Genomic DNA, 21,330 nt, shown 5'->3' with positions numbered 1-21,330 from the left:
GGCAGGTACAGTAGGACAATATCAGTAGTGCAATGTGAAACGCATGGAAAATGCATCCAAAGTGGGAAAATACACACAAATGTCCCCACAAGTTTCTTTGGGGACATTCCGGGAGTTCCTCGATAGGGAAATGTATTAATAAATACATTAAATTATATTTATTAAATAAAAAATAAAAAAAATATGTTTTTTTCTAAAAATTCAGAAGCTAAATCTGACATCCTCATTTGGAAAAACTTGCATTAATAATGTGTTGAATTATTATTATTATTATTTTAAGTTTAGGTTTATGGTTAACATTTAGTTATTATATTTACAAAAAATATAAGTTTATGGGATGGCCTCAGTTAAGTAAAGGTGTGTATGTGTGTACGCAAGGGCATAGATTTGGCTCGAACATTGGTGGGGTTGCAGCATGAAGTATTTACATGTTCCCATTGTTCATGGTATAAATAATGTGCAGGGGGGGTGTAATGGCTTGTTTTGATTATTGGGAATGTACACCACTGTGTGAACGGTGAGAGTATCATTGTAAAGAAACCAAACCCATAGTTTTCACCAAATGATGCGTGTGAACACATGGGGTGATTTATTTTCCAAGCCATGTTTCAACAGTTACAAGAACATTCTGTGGCAGGAGTCCAAATAAATAACCTTGATTAAAATCTGTGTATAATACATGAAAATCTGGTATCTAATCCACTTGATCACCTTAAACAGCTTTTTATAGTACATTTAATAATACTTTGGTGCAATCTTTCAACATTAAACCAGCAGTAAAGCACAAAAGTAAAGAAACTCTGGTTAAAAGCAACAATGCCAACCAAGCCAGCAGTCAGCATAACATTTGCATGCAAATGATACAAAAGAAGCTCCATGTTACCTATAAATCTAGCCTAAACATTTACAACATGGTAATGATAATATACTCTTTTGACATACATCAATAACGCCAGATTTATTTTCCTAAGAAATGTAAGTCACAGTGGCAAAGACATTTTGGAATTACCTATAGACAATGCTATAGCAGAGAATAAAAGTTGCTCTCCTTCATAGAGCACACACACAGTGCATACTTGGTCATACATTAGCAAAACACTGCTTAAATATAAATATGCAAACAATTAAGTGGGCAGGTGGGTGGATGGAGGCATGGTTTTGGGTATGGTTTTGAATGATGGACAGCAATAGCTGCGGGCGGGGTCAGTAGAGTTTATTCCAAGTAGCATGAAGGCTGCTGTATTTTTTCCATCTGGTATCACCGGTAGAGATAGTCAATTGCTTCACTGGAACAAAAGGCGCACAAACATGTTGCGTGCCACTACATAAACCAAGTAACACCCATTTACACCTATGCCAAAAACATAAAAACAGGATCAGATCCGCTCACATCTGCTGCTATGTTGTCTTCTTTTCTTTCCTCCGGTTGAGGACTTCACAATCTAGAAACAACAAAGAGAAACACTGTGTGTAAGTGACTGCAACCTTACGATATAATTGAAAATAATTCATTAGAATGTTTGAATGAAATTATTAAAGGTATATTTCAAATAATTTGTCATCATTTGCTCACCCTAATGCTGTTCCTAACCTGTATAATTGGGCTTTTCCACTGCACTGTAAGACTCGACTTGACTCTGCTCTGCTCGCTTTTTTGGGGTTTTCCACTGTGGAAAGTACCTGGTACTTTTTTTAGTACCACCTCGGTTGAGGTTCCAAGCGAGCCGAGCCATTAATAAATGTGATGTCAAAACATTTACATTTATGCATTCGGCAGACGCTTTTATCCAAAGCAACTTACAGTGCGCTTATTGCAGGGACAATCCCCCCGGAGCAACCTGGAGTTAAGTGCCTTGCTCAGGGGCCCAACAGTGGCATCTTGGTGGTGCTGGGGCTTGAACCCCCAACCTTCTGGTCAGTAACCCTGAGCCTCAACCACTGAGCCACCACTGCCCCTAAAACCCTGCAGATCACTGATTGGTCAGAGAGAATCGTCACTACCAGCGTCATTGCTATAAGCTATATGGCAGGGTAGCTTACTCTCGTGCATCGTCTTTGAGCTAACACAGTGATGTCCTCGTCTGCGCTTTGGTGTATGATTTCCCAAACACTCCTTTTTTTTAGAGGTATTTTGTCTTGCTGCCGTCAGCCTCTTTAGAATCGAAGTTTGCCATGTTGCAGAGAAAAACAGCCACATGCCGAGAATCAAGAACACCATTAATTCATTGCTTCTTTGTTGTGTGTTTGTGTCACGTTTCAGATGATGTCAAGGCAGTAGAGGTGGCGCAACTTTTAACGATCAGCCTTTAATCCCACCCACGTTGAGGCGGCACTAAACTGCAGTGGAAAAGCAAATTCGAGTCGATTCGAGTGGATTCGAGTCGAACCGTGGAACAGAAAAGGAGATGTTTAGCAGAATGACAGCCTCATTCACTTTCATTGTATGGAAAAACGATGCAATAAAAGTGAATGATGAATGAGGCTGTCATTCATCATTCACTGAAGAAATAATGTCATGCAGTTTTGTAACAACATGTGGGTGAGTAAATGATGATGGAATTGTATTTTTTTTAGTGAACTATTCCTACAAGATTACAATGGCTCCCCCAAAATATTTAAAAAACATAATGTCATTAATGCTATTCAAGACACCACAAAGAATTAGTAGAAGGCATAGACCAGGCATGTTCAGGCCAGTAAGGACATGTGGAGGTTTTTAAGGTATTTTACATCCTTCAAACCATCTTAGACAAAGGCTGAATCATGCAAACATTTCATTTATAATGAAGGGGATAAATATTCAATCCCCTTACATTTTTTCTCTTTCACAAAGACCAATGGTTGACCACAGACATGCTTCAACAAACAGCACAAGCTGTTGCTACTGTGTGCATACATTTTGGGGTTAGGGGGAGGGTGTGGGTGTGGAACAAATATTTGATGGAATAGTGGAAGTACCCTTCTTGTGGTTGAAATCATAAATTCCCCTAAATCTTTTAGAAATAATTAGATGGACGTCAACTCTTACCTCAAGCCTCCAAATAACAATGAGTACAAACAATTCCCAAAAATTCCCAATTCCAGACTACAAAAACAAGTACTCTCTGTTTGTTGAATCGACAGGTGGTACATTTAATGGATCAATGTTTAGCAGATCAATATGTTAGACTACAGTCCAACAAATGTAAAACTCAAAAAGGGTAAGTCAAAAATCACCAATGAATGGACAGTCCCCTGCAGGGTTCCAGCGGTACATTTTATTCTAAAAGTCTACCGTTTTCACTTACAGTCATAACTGTCATCATCTGTTGAGAAGCAGTCTTTGAAAAGGCAAAGCATGGACCGATAACAATTGTCTAGTAAGGACTTTGGTGTAACAGATTTCCATCCCTGGTAATATGGGTCCCTCAAATTATCACTGATGTTTTGTATGCTGTCTGGAAGATCTCTCTATTTTGACAGAGATACAAACACAGAAACACATTTTTACATTACTAAAATATATTAGTCAAAAGTAACTGCAAATAATCTGCAAAATAGACTGGACAGATTCACAAGATCAAATCAAATTTCGTTTTAGACAATATGGAAAACAACATCCCTTTGTTTACAAAGCAGATTTGCATGTGATATCAAATCCATTAGAAGGCTTCTTTCATAAACATCACAGCGACAGATAATTGTATTTAAAAGGAGAAACCTTAGGTGTCCCAAATTGGCTATGAGATAATCAAAGTAAGGAGTGGCAATGAAAGCTAGAATGATTCATAATGCATTAACTGCTGTTAAAAAATCAAAATGACATCATTGTCCTAACCTCCTCATGGCTGGGATTCTGTTGGCTATATTGCACCTGGAAATCTCTGAAGAGGTTCTCCAGATTGGAGAGGTATTTACGGCGTGTAGGATGCCTCTCTGGCAGGACCTTTAAAATCCTCTTTATACCCTGCTGACTAACCAAGAGCCACAAATCCTGTAGATCTCTCAGCTCCACGCGAGATTCATTCCTCTAAAGAACAGAAAGTGTAGGAAGAACAAGATAATTGTGATATACAGACAGGGATTATTTTATCCTAGTATGAGTTTACCAGTCAGGTAATGATGGAATTGAGTTAGGTTTAAAGGTCACAGTGTTTATGCCAGGTCGGGTTAAGTTCTTAATATATGGCTTCAAGTGTTCAAGCCTCTATAAAAGAAGTATGAATAAATCATTTTTTAATGTGCGTCAGATTTTATAAAGAAAATACATTCTGATGGGGAATAATAATAGAATATGTAAAAAGCAAATGCATTTTTCAACAAAATTATATATTATTTTTGTATTATTGTCTTGGAGTTAGCTGTACAACAACATTAAGATGGATACATGGCAGAATTAAGAGCCATTGAAAAAGAAATAAGCATATTTTTTTCAACTACAAATGTCTGAATATCCAGAGATAGATTCATGATGTCTGTGGCTGTGACAGTGAGCTTGTAAAAAAAAATCATAGAAAAGACATATAGCTGGCTGAAAAATGATACTGCTAATAACATACTGTTTACAACTCATTTGTGTGTGAATCTTGTGAAACCTGTCAAGAATATGATTTTATCATCGTTTTCATTCTTGTACTGCTAAAAAACGTGTAGCATATTTATACATCATAATAGTATTTGTTGTATTGCCTTTAATTTGTGCTTATTTTAATAATGCTTTTAATCGCAGTAAAACTGTACTGTATTATACAGTATTTTATTTATTTATTTATTTAGTTAGTTAGTTAGTTAGTTAGTGATATTTGGGTGAAATATTACCCGGACATGTCCAGACATGTTTTGTTAGATTCACAATTATATCTCTGCTAATGTCGAGTCATAAATTTTAAGTCTTAAAATTATCACCTGAATCTGACTCTAGCGTAAGTCATGAGCTCTTAAATCCATGGTGATTGGTGATAAACAGAAAGAATAGCAAATTAATGTGGGAAGTTGTGAAGAGTGTGGCTTGTATGTGATGTGGGAAGTGACTCATAGGGTTCGATTGGGGATAGGGTCAGTGGGCTAAGGACTCACCAATCTGCTGATGTTGCGTAGCCTGTACACCTCCTCATAATGCACTTGAATGGTATAGTTAATGGGAAAGTTCATTTTCTGTAAAAGTTAAAAGTAAAACCTCTTAATGACATGTCATTCATCTAACACATACTAAAACAATATACTATATTCTCGACTTCATGCAAGTCCTTCTTTTTCAGACATTGACCACATGACTTGTTTATGTCTGTTCTCAACCTATATCCATCTAAGCTTTACAAGAGCCCAATATATTTCAGATTCATATGTTCCCCATTATGTTTCAGAATATAACTAAGCAATATCAAAGGCACTATGCATCTGCTTACCATATAGCGTCTCCTCAGAGTTGAGTTTAGGCTGTCCCTAACTGTTTTCAGAGGTCCACAGAGATCTGGTGCTGCACTCATGCACATTAGTAATACACAAATAGAACCTACAGGAGCAAATGAAGAAAATAAAAACTAAGAAAGTCCTTGCTTTTCAAAACATAATTAAAATGATTTCTGTTGTGTCCTTAAACCTTACATAAATAATGCATAGCAAAATAGCATGGTTTGGCTTCATTAAACACAAACACACACAACTTTCCTTTTTCATATGATTCTATCAATTGAGAGTAACATGCAGTCCCTAAAAGAGACATTTTATCTGTAAATTAAGGCTGTGTCTCGTTTGGAAGGCTGCGTCCTAGATTGACAGGCAGGAATTTGGACAATAGTTGCTGCAAGCCTCTTATAATCGACCAAATGGTGTGCAAGAAGGCGGGACCTACAAAGAGGGGTTAAAGCAATGCAAATATGCACACACAATGAAGTATTAGACCAGATGCACATCATAATTCAACTAAAGACGAATCCAGGACATTTCCGCAACTTTAGAAATCCTGACCAGACGCTTTTTTAAAGTCTGAAAAAGAGGACGTATAGTCACCCTATATTAATGTTGTTTTCTTCTAACCAATGCAATGCTGTTAAAATAGCTACAAGCTCAAAAGCATATACTGATAGATGATCTATAGTTCTTTCCTTAATTGCTACCTTGTACTGTGGGATGAAAACTGCCACTCCTATACATTCAGTCTCTGCGTCGTTTGAGCCATTTGAGCTGTTTAATGTAAATTTGTGCTACCCTCCCAGCAGGTACCTGTTTGGATTTATTCTTCAGTTGTTGCAGTATAAATCTATTGATGGCATCACAAATAACCATGGAGGAATAACTTATGATGCCCCTTCAGATTAATCCAGTACGCCAGCATAAGTTTCACACTTCTTATCCGTAATGGCATTTCCCCTGTTTCAACTTAGTTAGCAGCTGCTGGAGATGTTTTAAATGCTCCACTGCATATTCTTGTGCCTGCTGCACATCCAGCTTATTAAGGTGAATTTCTGCTGCTGACATATAGGCTAAACACCTTTAGTCTAATGTAGCTCTCATAAGGCCCTGGTATATATTCAACAATGATGCTCTGGTTGCTCCCCAGTCTTGTCCTGACAGGCACCTTAATAGATTGTTGACCTTTTTACATTTGTCCTTTACTTTGTCAATGTGGTGCTTCCTGGTCAGCTTTTCACCTAACAGTAAACCAAGAAATCTGATCACATTGACCTATTCAAGTGTTTGGCCATGTCATTTCAAGGATGCTGCCTTATGGCATCTAGAAAAACATATCACTTGCAACTTTGCTATAGACAACTTAAAAGCCATTTATTTGCCCACTGTTCCACTATCTCAATTGCAGTCTACAATTTCTTCACTATATATATTCCACCCCCATAAATCCCCATCATCTGCATTCAGCGATTTCCCTATACCTTAAACAAATTGCTCAAAAATATAATTAATCATGATGTTTAATAGCTCTGGACTACAAACACTACCCTGTGGGGTTGCATTCTCTACTTGATATACTTTTGAGTATTCTGTACCTACCCTTAACTCTATTGTCCTGCCAAATAGGACGACCAACACCAAGTTATACAACGTGTCACCAACACCCAACTTACTTAATTTGATAAGTAGTCCTTCCTTCCACAACATATTGTATGTTTTTCTACATCGAAAATGATTGCTACCACTATTTCCTTATTTGTTTGGGCTTTCCTAATTTTAGACTCTAGGCTTAGTACCTTTGCGAAAACCACTTTGAAAAGCACTACTCTCTAGAAAATGTTATTCACTCAGTTACCATTCTCTCCATAGTTTTCCTTAATTGTAATGGAAGTGCTATTGGTCTATAGTTTGAGGGGTCTGATGTGTCTTTCCCAGGTTTCAAAATTGGCATTATGACTGACTGTTTCTATGCCATTGGAATTTTCCCTGTGTCCCAAACTTTATTAAACAACTTTAAAACTGCAAGGAGTGCACCTTCTCCCATATGAGCTAACATACTGTTACAAATGTCATCTTTTCCTAGTGATGATTGTCAAGTATTTAAAATATCCCTCTTTATCTCAAACAAACTAAAATGTAAGTCTAAGATTTCTCTTGACATAGTTTTCCTTACATTTACACCTGGGTTCTGTGTTATTGTCCCTACACTGACTAGCTCTTACTGATAATCTTTCACTAATGTTTCTGCCAAAAGCTCTGCTTTTTCTATATTACTTACAGCTGATTTGTTGCTGCTTAGCAAGGTATTGTATTGTTTCTCTTTATTCCACTCATTCTTCTGATCATTCCCCACATGTCCGACAGCTGTAATATCCTATTGCAATATTGCCTCCAGAATGCACATTTAGTTGTTCTTATAGTCTTCCGAACTACTGTCTATGATGATTTGAACTGAATTAATATTTCTAAAGAATGGTGTTTCTTTAAATTTCTAAATGCCCTGTTCCTTCTTTTTACAGCTTGCCAACAATTTTCATCCCACCATAGCACAGTCTTTTTACCTCTGTTCCCTGATCCCTTCGGTATTGTTTCCTCTGCTGACTGTATAATGATTGCAACCAATTTTTTATTGAATTCATACCCATTTGACATACGTTCGCATCTGTTCTTACTCTTGATATCTTTATCTCCTCTTTTTGTTGTACTTCTATTCCAACCTTTATTCTTATGGGACAGTGATTGCCATTGATGACTTACTAAACACCTCCCATGTTGTAACACCTGCAAGTCCATTTGTTTCCTATGTTAAATCGATTGCACTTTCTTTATTTTGAATACTGTTATACCTAGTACCTCTACCTTCATTCATACATACTCTTGTCCTGTATAAATGAATCTATGATTAATCCATTTGCATCCATTCTCTCACTCCCCCACTGTACACTATGCACACCATATCAATTTACAACCTTATTTGCCCACCCACAGTATTCAATGTATCAAGGCACATTCTATTACATGGATTATAATAATTACTAGATATTTCAAGCTTTTCTGTCCAGATTTTGATTACTATTGATTCTTGTTCTTTTCCTAAATTTATCAGATTATACCTAGTACCATTTCACACAAATGTTGCCACACCACCACCTTTTCCAGTTATCCTGTCATTCCTAATTGCTGTATAACCCTGTATTATAAAATCCCACTGAGGTCTTAGCCATGTTTCCTGTACACATATTATATTAGGTTTATCCTGTAAGTTTGAGACCATTTTTTAAAATTCCTGGCCATTAGCAATGAGACTTCTTGCATTCCACTGTAGAATAATTAATACAATAACGTACCAATCACCCCATGACTGTGAGCTAAATAACCCTCCACATAACATTTCCTCAACTGCTTCCCATCCTAGACCTATGACTCCTAGATATTTTCCTGCTGATTGTACTATTATTTTGATTTTGTCTACTTATCTGTTTGTGCAGAACAGTTTATGACATCAACCATGAATAATACAAACTCGTTTCTCCCCACAATCAGTGTGTCTTCCTTTACTTTACTACATCCCTCACATGGTCTCACTTTGTTGCTCTCTGTACTTATTTTTCTCAGCGTGTGATTTGCCTGGCTGCACAAAACCTGCATCGTCATACGTAATCCCTTGGGAAAATTTTAATCGCTGAACTTCTGCTGCTCTCTTACTGGCCTTGCACCCCCGGTAAGCAGGACTGTGTTCCCCTCCACAGTTGGAGCATTTAAATTTAGCTCCTCTTTCACACTTTCCATATTCATGTTCGCCACTACATCGGTGTTTGCCAATCGTCCACGCCTTCATTTAAAAGTGCTTTCACACTTGGTTAAATTTGTTTGGACTGAGCCTGAGTTCGTTTCCTCCCTCCGCCCCTGCTGATCTCAGTTCACATAATATTATTTGGGTCTGAACCGCGGCCCGATTGCATAATCAATGTGAGTAGCCTACAAGCAGGAGCTGCTTTGGATTTACAACCTTAAATTTATATGCATGGAACGACACTTATGTTTGTCTGCCACGGATGCATTGAATGTGTATTGGTATGATGAATGTTAGCATTTTTCTGACACGAGTCCACGGATGCAAGAGATGTGAAGAATGTGAGCTGCTCTTTGAAAGCAATTTATTTGGACAAAAGCATGGTGTGAGAAATCCATTATACCATAATAATTATTGCCTACAGTGAAGCAAACCCATTAAATACCCAACTAAACTACAAATCCCTCTCCATACCCACTCCCCGAGAACCCTCCAAAAAAGCCACTTCCTGACGAACAAATTCCATTTCCCCAGCCTTCTAAAAAACTTCTCCTCAAATGACCATTCCCAGACCATTCCCTAAATGATGGTGCCCTAGCCGACTTCCATCCCCTGAGGTTGATTTTCTTACCAGTCATGACTCCAGCTAGGACCCAACTTTTTAAATAACTGTCCTCAATATTCAGAGTCATCCCATCACCCAGGATACAGAGTCTTGGGCTAAATGAAAGATCAGTGTTCAACACCACACACAAAAAGTTCTGAACACCCAACCAAAATTCTTGGATCATTACACATTCCCAAAATACATGTATTGTGTCCCCGTCTTCTGTTTGGCACCACCAGCAGATGGGTGTGTCTTTAAGACCCAACCTATACAATGTAGAGGGGGTCCAGTAGAACCAATGCAAAATCTTAAATTGCATCAGAAGGACCCTTGCATCTCTAGATGCAGACTTGATGCTTTTTAGGCTCCTAGCCCACACTCCCTCCTCCAATACCAGGTTAAAATCCTTCTCCCATAATCTCTTGAGAGAAGACGAACCTCTATCCCCCAGACTCTGAATTAACGGGGAGTAATTCACAGATGCCTCATGACCTTTCCAAAAATCAGTAATCACCATTTCCAGACTATCTGCCGCTTTATGGGGGTGTACACAACTCCCAAAATAGTACAGAGCAGATGGCGCAGCTTTAAATACCTAAAGAACTGAGATATAGGAATCTTAAAATGTTGAACCAAATTATCAAAAGATCTCTCATATAATAATAAAACACAATCTTGGGTAGGCCTAGCCCACCATTGTCAATCGGCCTATGTAACTTATTTAAAAGTAAATGGGACACTTACCATTCCAAATAAAGGACTTCACTATGCTATCAAATTGCTTGAAATAAGAGAGGGGAACATCTACAGAGAGAGACTGTAGAAGGTAGTTACATTTTGGAATACAATTCATTTTAATAACATTAACCTTCCCAATCATAGATAAATGTAATGAAGCCCACCTGCCCACATCGCTCGAATTTTCTAAATGAACTCTGACTAAATCACATAAATTTGCTGGGAATAAAATACCCAAATACTTAATGCCCTATTTGGGCCACTGAAATGCACCCAGCTGAAAAGCCATTACTGAGCTGTACGCAGTCAGAGCCAAAGTTTCAGATATAGACTAATTAACTCTGTCTCCCAAAAATTTGGAAAAGGAAATAATTCTGTGGAGGCAAGGCATAGATATAGTAGGGTCGGAGACGAATAATAAAATATCATCTGCGTAAAGCAAAAGCTTATGCACCATACCTCCCACCACCACCCCTGGAAATCATCTTCCCTCCTTATTGTGGCTGCTAATGGTTTCAGGGCAAGAAAGAACAATAATGGGGAAAGAGGGCAACCCTGCCGGGTGACCCTATCCAAAGTAAAATTATCTAAAATTAATTAATTTGTTTGTACAGCCATTACAGGGTGTCTATAAAGTAACATAATCGATCCAATAAACGTACTCCCAAAACTGTACTTTTCTAAAATCTTTCCCATTCTACCATATCAAACCCCTTTTTGGCGTTGAGTGAGATGGTAGCGACCAAAGTCTGATCATTCGCCACTGATATTGATGAAACGCCTAATGTTATCAGAAGAGCTATGGCCCCGAATAAACCCCACCTGATCTATATGTATAAGAGATTTCATAACTTTACTTAATCAGTTAGCCAGTATTTTTGACAAAATTTTTACATCTAGCTGGATATGGGAATTGAACGGTAACTACTACACTAGCTTGGATCTTTGTCCTTTTAAGAATCAGACTGATCTGGGCTTGTGTCATGGTTGGTTGAAGCTTTCCACACTTTAATGATTCCGTATAAATTTATAACAAAAGTGGAGCCAGTTCTGTAGCATAAGATCTAAAAAATTCAGCAGCAAAACTATTTGGCCCCGTGCCTTGCCTGTAGGTAAGGCCTTAATTACCTCGTCAAGCTCCTCCAAGGTTATCCCAGAATCAAGAGAATGTTTTTGCTCAGTCATCAATTTAGGGAGTTCTAATAGTTCAACAAATTTTCTAATATCTTCATCAGTAGATGAAGACGTGGAACTATAAAGATCAAGATAGAACATTTTAAAGGCATTATTAATATCAATGGCCGAGGTAAAAAAATTTACCACCAACAGATTTCACTGAGGGAATGGTAGAAGAAGACTCTCTGCTTTATGTATCTAGTCAAAAGCGTCCCTGCTTTGTCTCCTGAATCAAAGTATGACTGTCTTGCCATGAATAGCCAAAACTCCACCTTCCACAACAAAATAGTATTATATTTGTATTTCAATCGGGTCAATTCTCTGTGGCCATCAGACAACATTTGGGGATTTTGGAAAAGGGTTACATTATAGCGCCAACTATGTGATTTATTTTTCTCCATATTTGGCAACACCTCTAAACTCTCCAGTGTCTGATCTGAGACTAAAATGTTTCCAATTGAGCAATCAACAACAGATGAAATGAGGGACTTACATATAAAAAATAAATCTATTCTAGAATAAATCTTATGGACTGATGAAAAAAAATTATAGTACCTACCAGATGTATTCAAAAGTCTCCAACCATCTGTATGGCCAAGATTTTTTCACATCCTGAGAAGTGTCAATGTTGCTCTAGGGAACTTGCACACTTTTGCTTCACTATGATCAAGGACTGAGGTATCAAAAGTCTCCTCCCAATATTATATCATGAGGGGTGCCAGCGGCTTGCATCATCCCTTCAAGATATATAAAATGCCCTGGTCATCAGCGGTAGGTTCGTAGATATAAGTCAAAATCAACCTTTGCCCCCTAATTTCTGCTAAAACTATAATGACTCTTCTTAATTTATCTTTAATCTGTTTCAGACATTTGAATTGTAGATGTTTACTTATCATTGTAATGACTCTCCTGCTCTTAACTGAGCCAGTACTAAAGAAAATATGTCCACCCCATATCTTCTAGAAGAAACACTATATCATATTTCTAACGTTTAAGAAAAGAAATAGCCTTCCTTCTTTTTATGGGGTGCTCCAACCCATTCACATTCCACGTGGAGAGAGATAATCAGCTCATATTAACAAATTACATTTGATATATTAGAAAAAATAGATTGTGTGTCAAAAACAATATTATAATGACCACATTTCAACATAGTGTAACAATCAAACCCCAAAATTCCCCTCGAACCAAACAAACAGAAAAAAGATAGATGTGTGCATTAACCCAACACACGACAGCACCAACTGGTGTCCATCCCTCTAAACTCAAACAGTCCATGTACACCTACGAGAGTCCCCACGACAACTTTGCGCTGGATTGCTCAAATCCGGTGTTTATATACAGATTTTTTAAAACAGAATTACACAGCAAAAAATAAGTGGAATAAACACAAAAGATATGTAGATTCATCAACATAACTGTCCTGAAGGTGTGTTCCTCCACAGAACAAGATCCAGCCACTAGCAGAATCAGCACAAAAAAAATACAAAATAAATAAAAACAAATTTTATTTTTTAAAGTTTAGTTCTTCGGTCAGTCAAACGATTGTTCAGTAAGCCGGCCCATTTGGCCGATAAATGAGTGCAACAAAAGACCCAATCACTACAATGTCCTGTGAGAGATGTTCCACAAAACAAACTCCAGGCCACAGGAGGCATAAGCACCAAAAGCATGCAAATTTATCCACAAGCTGTTCCGAAGAATGATATTACACAAAACAAACTCCTGCCGCTAGGCGGAACCAGCACAAAAAGAAACAAAGAAGGCGCCCAGCTTCCTTCGGCAGTTGAGTGTATGTTCAGTGAGACAGGCCCACTAAACAGCAACATGAAAAACACCAAATGGCTTACTCACTCCAATGTTTTTATGAAGGACAGTGCTTGCTGTGGGCATGTCAATTCTCTTTCATTATTAGTATCTATTATCAATTTGGCTGGAAACATCAGAGCAAATGCAATCATCTGTTGATGTAAGAGATTCTTGCATTCCCTGAATTGATCACATTTCTCTCTTGTCGAATTCGCAAAATATGGGAACAATAAAATGCTGTGGTTCTTCCAAGAAAGCTTTCCTTTTCTCCTCGCCTCGCGTAACACAAGATCTTTATCGGATGAACTGTGTGGATGATTTTGCTAGAATTGATCGGGGCCTGTCTCCCTCCACGGATCTCCATACCAGGACCCTGGGAGCTTGCTTCATTTCCAGCTTAAGGCCTGTTATGTCATGCAGACTCGGGAAGAGTTCATCTAGGAATTTCACCATATCTCGGCCTTCCTCATGCTCAGTAAATCCAACAATTCAGACGTTGTTTGGTCGATTACAATCCTCCAAATCCTTTCCTAAAAGCGCTGCAAGACTGTCTTGGTCGCTAGTGGGTTAGTAGCTAATTCCTTCTCCAATGACTCCAGATAATCTATCCGTTTCTCGACATCCGACATTCTTCTAACCAACTCAGAGAATTTTGTCTCCTGTTAGTGATCGATCAACGTATTACAGTCAGATTCTCCAAGTCTGCTATGACCTTCGTCAGCAGTGCAGACATGTTCGCCATTTGCCACTGAATTTCTCCCGCTGCACCGTCCAAATTGAGTCCCTGGTCTACGGTCCTGTCAAGGGTACCAGCTTAAGCATATAAGTGTCTTTTAATGTCTCCAGAGCTTGAGAATTTTGAATTCTTTGACATATTGTCTTTATAAAACAGTTAAGAATCGGGGTGTTTCGAATCTCAACGGTTATGACATAAAAAGTATTAAAAACTAGCAAAGTGCGCAGGGCTCGCTGTTCACATGCCCAACTCTTGCATAGCGTCACGCAACCTGAAGATGTCTCTTTGAAGGGGATGATGCATAAAGTGACATAGATAAAGTGTGAAAGGTTGCTACTGTGACTCCTAGATTCAAACCACAGCTCGACTTACAAGGAGAACCGTGTGTTGAAATACTGCACAGAAGCAAATAAAAAAATCTCAAGATCACCTCCAAATTGATTTCTCTTCATCTTTCCTCAAAAAACACAGCCAGACGTAAGCCAAAACATGTATGAATATTTACAAGCCATAGGGCCACAACATAACTTATCCTTCACTAATCTACTGCAATCCACATGTGGTCAAAGGCAACAGACATGACATGCATGAGATGGTCCTATGACAAACTTTTCCAGAAAATAAAAGACAAAATAAAACAGGGGAATTGTGCTAGTAAACCTGAGGCCATGGCTCGGCCTGATCTTGTATCTATTTTAACAGGAGGCTTTTATTGTTAAAGAAAAGCCATTCTAACTGCTTAGCCCATGGCGGAAGACAGGGCACCAGCAGTCATCTGTCACTTTGCTGTGGATCACATTGCAGTTAGCCTCTGTGGTTGAGCTGTAATAAAGACAGTTACACAGACACCAACAGTCAGCAAAGTCTCAGAAACCATGAAAAAGACTTCCGAGGGTTAGAAGAATTTGTTGTACCACAGGACTTGGAATATTTAGTTAATTTATACCACTCAACCCCCACCTCTCAATAAACTTATTCTGGCTTCCTATCCTTCTCTTTTACCTTATGCATCAGTCTGTCTGGCTCACTCTCCCCAGCACAGGAAGTGGTGACATTAACGGTCACTTCTTAAAGCCCAAACATACTCTTAAGTAAGCATGTAAGTATGCTCGATTTCCCACAGCGTTGCCACAAGGGGTGCTACAGCATATTTTCTTTTTTCAATCAACAATTGTCATGGAGGATCAGCAATTTAAGGAGAGTCTTGTCAAACAAGTTAGATTATACAAACATATTTTCTGTCATCTTTTTAGAAAAAACTAAAGCACACTCCTCAACAGTCAACATGTTGACTCCACCACATCCGGTTTCGTGGAGCCTAAAAAACTCTTTCGCCCCCTTGTGGTCCAAGATTTGTAACCGCCAGAGCAACACGAGAGCACATCATTTATGTACAATGGGACCATGTGTTGGCCCTGTGTTGGTGAAGCACCTGCTTTTCCGTTTGCATACTTGCGTGAAGTTTGTTTGGGCCATTAGTTCTACTGTGACAGCATCATACATAGTGGCTTTCTTCAAGCATACTGTATTTTCAGCCTGACACTCATTTTAGGAGAAAGAAGGTGGCCAAATATGCAAATGTTCAAACCGTTATAGCATGTATTAACAAACTGTTGCTTAAGCTAGCTCACATAACCAGCCACTGAAATTCCCACTGCCATCTGGACATATCAGTGGTCTTAGTCATTTGCAAAAGTGTAGAAGAGTCTCTCTCTTGCAAGCTGAGGAAGTAATCAATCATATTATGTAGCCTTTCTCAGCTACTGCAAAGTATATTTATGTCTAATGCTGTGACATCCAAATTTCCTACACAACTCATCACAGTTTTAATTCATCAAACCCAGAAAAAGATAAAAGAATCTTTACTCACAACAATATATATATATATATATTATATATATATAATATATCTCTCCAGGGTCAGATTAACATACACCCTCTAAGTTTATTTCACTGAATAACTGGACTTAACTTACCTAACAGTACTCTGAGGAGCTGGCATTCAGACTGCGACATGGTTCAGCTTTTTGTCTGCTTATTAGCCTTTGCACTGTGATGGGGCCCTGGCACAAACTGCACTGGATTCCAGAAATGTCTTATGTCCTCTTGTTCTGTGGAAAATAATTTGCAGAGTAAAGTCAGACAAAATGTCACACCACTTATATAGTTTGGTATCAAACCAGAATAAAGTGTCAAATATCACACTACTGTGAAACGAAGTGCACGCAACAGAACTTTGTTTAACATTTTTGGACAAAGAAAACCCCAAGCGAGAACCATGAATGGCACACCTAAATGAATCTAGGCCTACTATCCTTTTGGATGACAGGATGCAATTTGTAAAAAGAGACAAACCTATCACATCTGATTTTACTAACCAGAAAAAAAAAGAGAAAGAAATTAAAATAAAGTTGTTCAAATTTAGGAAAGACATGCACAAATCATTTGAAGGGTTGGAACTCTATCAATAATGTTCCTCTGTTTTTTCCCTATGCAGCTGTGTAAAACAAATCCAGATGTTATCTCTTTTTTTGTCTCGTTCTAGAGGAAAAATAAAAATTCCTTTTAATCCTAATGGGAGTACAGCAAATTCTTAACATAAACAGCTGGATGCTGACTAATATCTAAGACCATTTGATGAATAAGTGGAATAGCATGTGAGTTTTATAATAAAAATGTTTTGTCTCTTTACTGGAAGTGTCATCTGTAGACTACTTTTGGATTAGTTTCTTGAATATGGGAAATTAGCAAACCTATTACATAAAATAGAAAATATGGGTCAAACTACATAAGTATAGAGCTGTAAAGTTCAGACCATGTGAACACATTGTACCCATGTCACACACCTGTACGTTTTTGTATTAAAGGATCATTCCGGGTTCAAAATAAGATAAGCTCAATTGACAGCATTTGTGGCATAATGTTGATTACATAAAAAAAATATTTCAACTCGTCCCTTCCTTTCTTAAAAGAGACTCTGATGTACTTATCCTCTTGTTTAGTTGTACATCAGGCCCTCCACATCTCTTTCTGTCCTTGTTAGAGCCAGTTGTCCTTTGTATTTGAAGACTGTAGTGTACATCTTTGTGTTAAATATTCAGTCTTTAGGCAGTTTCACCCTTCACTTCTCAAAACAATGATTGACTGAAGAGTTTCTAGAGAAAGCTGTTTCATTTTTTGTGCCATTTTTGACCTAATACCGACCTTAAGACATGCCAGTCTATTGCATAATGTGGCAACTCAAAAACAAACACAAAGACAATGTTAAGATTCTTTTAATAAACCAAATAGCTTTCAACTATATTTGATATAATGGCAAGTGATTTTCTAGTACCAAATTAGCAATTTAGCATGATTTCTGGAAATGGGGCCTGTCTATATTTGATCAAAAATGATTTTTTTTTAATAGTTATGTTTTTTTTTACATCAGTAATGTCCCGACTACACTTTGTGATCAGTTGAATGCCACTTTGATGAATTAAAGTACCAATTTCCTTCTGAAACAGCAAAATCTGTACATTATTCCAAACTTTTATTTGCCAGTGTATATTGTTTGGAGTTGCATATTTGACCCTGCTTGCTATAATTACACATTACTTGATTTGACATGACATGAAAAAATAGGTGTTCGTTGGCAAGAAATTAAGAAGATTTCCTATTGCAATCCCAAAAGCCAAAAAATTCTTAATACAATTTTTTTTATATATATATATATATATATATATATATATATATATATATATATATAAGGAGCGTAGGCCTATATAAAATATAAATACAGTCTATAATAATAATAAATGTTATAAACTGATCAAATACACCATTATTTAGGATACTATATTATACAACAATCATAGCATTCACATATGCCAATCACGTTTGACAAAAAGTGTTAATGTAGTCTATTGATCAAATTATATCATCAGAACATCTTGTAATTCACCTGTAAACTCAAATAATAAATCAAAAGCAATAGATCAATTGACAGTGCTTGAACATTATGTCAATCATTCATTAAACTCAGAGGAAGGTTTACGATTTCTGAGGCCCCAAGCAACTGACCAACCCGGGGCCCAATTTTTTAAATCTTTAATGAATCACATAAAACTGATTTTAAATAATAATTTTTAATTTATCCTATCAGCAATTGTAGCAAGAACATTCAAATGTTTAATGAAATAAAATTCTAGTTAAAGATAATTAATGCCTGTTTCCCAGTTTTTCGACAACACAGTGATAAAAAAAAGCAATAATTACCGACATGTATTTTTACAAAACACTTAAAAAAAAAAAAAATCTACTACTTCACAAACTAACATTTTGGAATTCAGTTGTTATTTATTATTATTATAACCAAACAATTATTAATTCATTATAATACAGTATGATACAGTATTATTATTATTATTATTACTTAGAGGATTTGTTGTATTCAGTAGTAGTATATTTTTGTTTTAGGCACGGTCAGTAGCATAACCACGAAGCAAACCACGCAATTGTTTAGGAAAGCTCCGCAAAACCCGCTTGAGAGGTGACATGTTGTTCTGGGTATGTGCAAATACGCTGTTATCTGCGGTCCCAGAACGGTTCACGAAGCTGCCAGATTATTCAGCACCATGCAAAGCTTCAGCGCTTGATAAACTTCATTACTTTTTAAACAATTTTTTTTTTAAATGGGGCTCCCGGATAGTCACAGCACATTAGAACAGAAGGAAACAACAACAACAACAAAAACATTCCTGTTTATCAAGCGCTGAAACTTTGCTTGGTGCAGTATAATCTGGAATAATGTTAACATCCTGCATACGCAACTAGACCTCTGCCTGATCCAGAATGCAGCAGCACGTCTGGTCTTTAATGAACCAAAGAGAGCACATGTTACACCACTCTTTCTCTCTCTCCACTGGCTGCTGGTTGATGCAAGTATTAAAAAAGTATCAAGGCTCTGATGCTGGCATACAAAACAGTCACTGAGTCTGCTCCAGCATCCCTAAAATAATTTATGCAGATCTACACTCCCGCCAAAAGCATGCGGTTGGCTAAGGAATGTCGCCTTATCCTACACACATAAAGACTCTCAGTTTCATCACACCACGTTGGTGGAATGACCTTCCCAACTTCATCAATGAAGCTCCCAATTCCATCCATGAAGCTGATTCACTCTCTGTCTTCAAAAAACGGCTAAAAACACATATTTTCCAAGAGCACTTAACAGTCACTAAAAAAAATAAAAAATTCTTGTTGCACTTAAATCTGTTTTGAATGTTATTCTGATGCTAGTGAAACTTTGTAGTATGGCACTTTTCCAACAAATGTCTCCTTAAGATGATTTGCTTATGTTTTCCTCTTTAATAAGTCGTTTTGGATAAAAGCTTCTGCCAAATGAATACATGTAAATGTAAACATCGTAACAGTCACCTCTTTGCAACCTGAACTAGTTCAAATCTTAGTCAAACCTGCGCTAAATCAGTCTAGACGTAGCGCAACGACTGAAACAGAACGCAGGTGTCTCAACATGTGTTTTTGAGACCTGAAGTTATTTTTTACTTGACACAGTGTCCAAAAATGTGCCGGTCATGCGTGAGACACTGAAGAAACAGCGAGTCATGGTGCAACAGATATGGACGTTTGCCCAGCGTGTGTTTACACAGAAAATCAATATAAAATGCGTTCGGTGTGAACGGCCCCTAACTCATGGGCGAAACAGGTTCGGAAGTCCTGTATATTTTTTCATAAATTACAAACCCGAACCCAAAGTCCTACTATAAAAAGTGACTCGAACCCGGCGGACCTCTAACAACAGCGTATTCGCGCGTGTACCCAGAACATAATGTCACCCCTCAAGCCGCGGAGCTTTCCTATCGGGACAGAGACTCGTGCAATTGCATGGTGGTTAAAACCGCTTATGATTAAATTAGATTTAGATGAAACACGTGTTTTCTCCACTTTGCCAGACGCATTAACTAGCCTACAACGAACGCGCTAAAATAAACAGCGCAACGAAAATAAAGAAGCCACAAACCTTTCGATGCGACGAGCCAGGTTCATTCACCAGGAAACCATCTGCTAAATACTTATAGTCAACGGCATAATTGTTTGCTTAATCTTGTGTATATGACGCTGACAGTTCCAGGCGTGCAGAATGCTGGATTAAGTAAAGTCGTCCCTTTTTCAATGCAATGTCCACCCAGATGACTTGGAAACTCCCTTTCTTTATGTTACCTCTGTAGGTTAAAATCTTTACACGCCCACCTATTGCCTTCTCCACGCGATAGTACCACGAGAAGAACCCTGAATATGAGCGTCTGTCGATTGGACACTCGTTACTTTCACTTTTCAGTGGCCTCAATTAACACATCAGTTGCTGGAGGCGAGCAAAGGTTTTACATCCTATCTTAAAAGAAAGAAGAAAACTCAGCTATACAACCCCTGATGTCGGTATATAAAATAGTTGCTCAAAACGTACAGCAGCCAGAGATTCGGCCGCTGCAACAGTGCAAAACCGGTTATCAACGACACATTTGTTCTGTCAGTCATATACCCAAGAAACGAGCAGCCGAATATCACTTCTACCAGCTCCAATGTGTCTTTGTTCCACTCTCCTTCACCCTATTCACACACGCACATTACTGATTCCTACATTTACTGTGTTGACAGGCTTGGCACAGTTGTACACATTGGAAATTTCCTGACAAAACGTCCTTTTCGGCCTCTGAAGCGCCTCTCAAGTCAGCTCGTAACACAATGGACAATCAATGGGCATTTGGATGACAACGCACGTCGTGCGAACATGCGTTGCGCGTAGGATGGCATTGTCAATGGCCACAATGGCCCCGTTGTTTTGTGGTACCTATAATCTGTATTTAGGGGTCGATACAGCTTTCCGTATTATCCTAACAAAGGCCAGAGCTTCCGAAACGAGAGGGGCATTCCAAAACATCATCTGTCAGCCCAGATTACATCACGTCAGTATGGAAACCCCCAAAAGGAAGACTGTGACAGAAAACTTATAAATGTGTTTCTTAAATTGATAGTTCTGACAAAAATGAAAATTCTCTCATCAGTTACTCACCCTCATGCCAT

At 38.0% G+C, this 21,330-nt stretch overlaps 1 protein-coding gene across 1 annotated transcript; it reads right to left on the bottom strand.

Annotated features, from left to right (window-relative positions):
* Positions 1 to 571: 571 nt before the first annotated feature.
* Positions 572 to 20,566, bottom strand: LOC127661620 (interleukin-34-like). The gene is made up of 7 exons (XM_052152408.1): positions 20,270 to 20,566; positions 16,224 to 16,358; positions 5,385 to 5,491; positions 5,056 to 5,133; positions 3,818 to 4,009; positions 3,288 to 3,450; positions 572 to 1,442 (listed from the first exon to the last, which is right to left on the bottom strand). Exons 2-7 carry the CDS (start codon positions 16,261 to 16,263, stop codon positions 1,399 to 1,401), a joined length of 624 nt encoding a protein of 207 aa, XP_052008368.1. The 5' UTR covers positions 16,264 to 16,358; positions 20,270 to 20,566; the 3' UTR covers positions 572 to 1,398.
* Positions 20,567 to 21,330: the final 764 nt, after the last annotated feature.

This window comes from Xyrauchen texanus, chromosome 21 (genome assembly GCF_025860055.1).
Source record: "Xyrauchen texanus isolate HMW12.3.18 chromosome 21, RBS_HiC_50CHRs, whole genome shotgun sequence".
Lineage (NCBI taxonomy): Eukaryota > Metazoa > Chordata > Actinopteri > Cypriniformes > Catostomidae > Xyrauchen > Xyrauchen texanus.
The sequence above is the reverse complement of the archived record's forward strand: the minus strand, read 5'-3'. Positions and strand labels throughout refer to the sequence as shown.

Excerpts from the sequence above, each read along its gene's own strand:
- LOC127661620 (XM_052152408.1), bottom strand. The coding sequence starts at position 16,263 with ATGTCGCAGTCTGAATGCCAGCTCCTCAGAGTACTGTTAG. Across the intron at positions 5,492-16,223 it reads GCTCCTCAGAGTACTGTTAG|GTTCTATTTGTGTATTACTA; the intron begins GTAAGTTAAGTC and ends TTGCTCCTGTAG. Across the intron at positions 3,451-3,817 it reads AGAATCCCAGCCATGAGGAG|AGAGATCTTCCAGACAGCAT; the intron begins GTTAGGACAATG and ends CTGTCAAAATAG.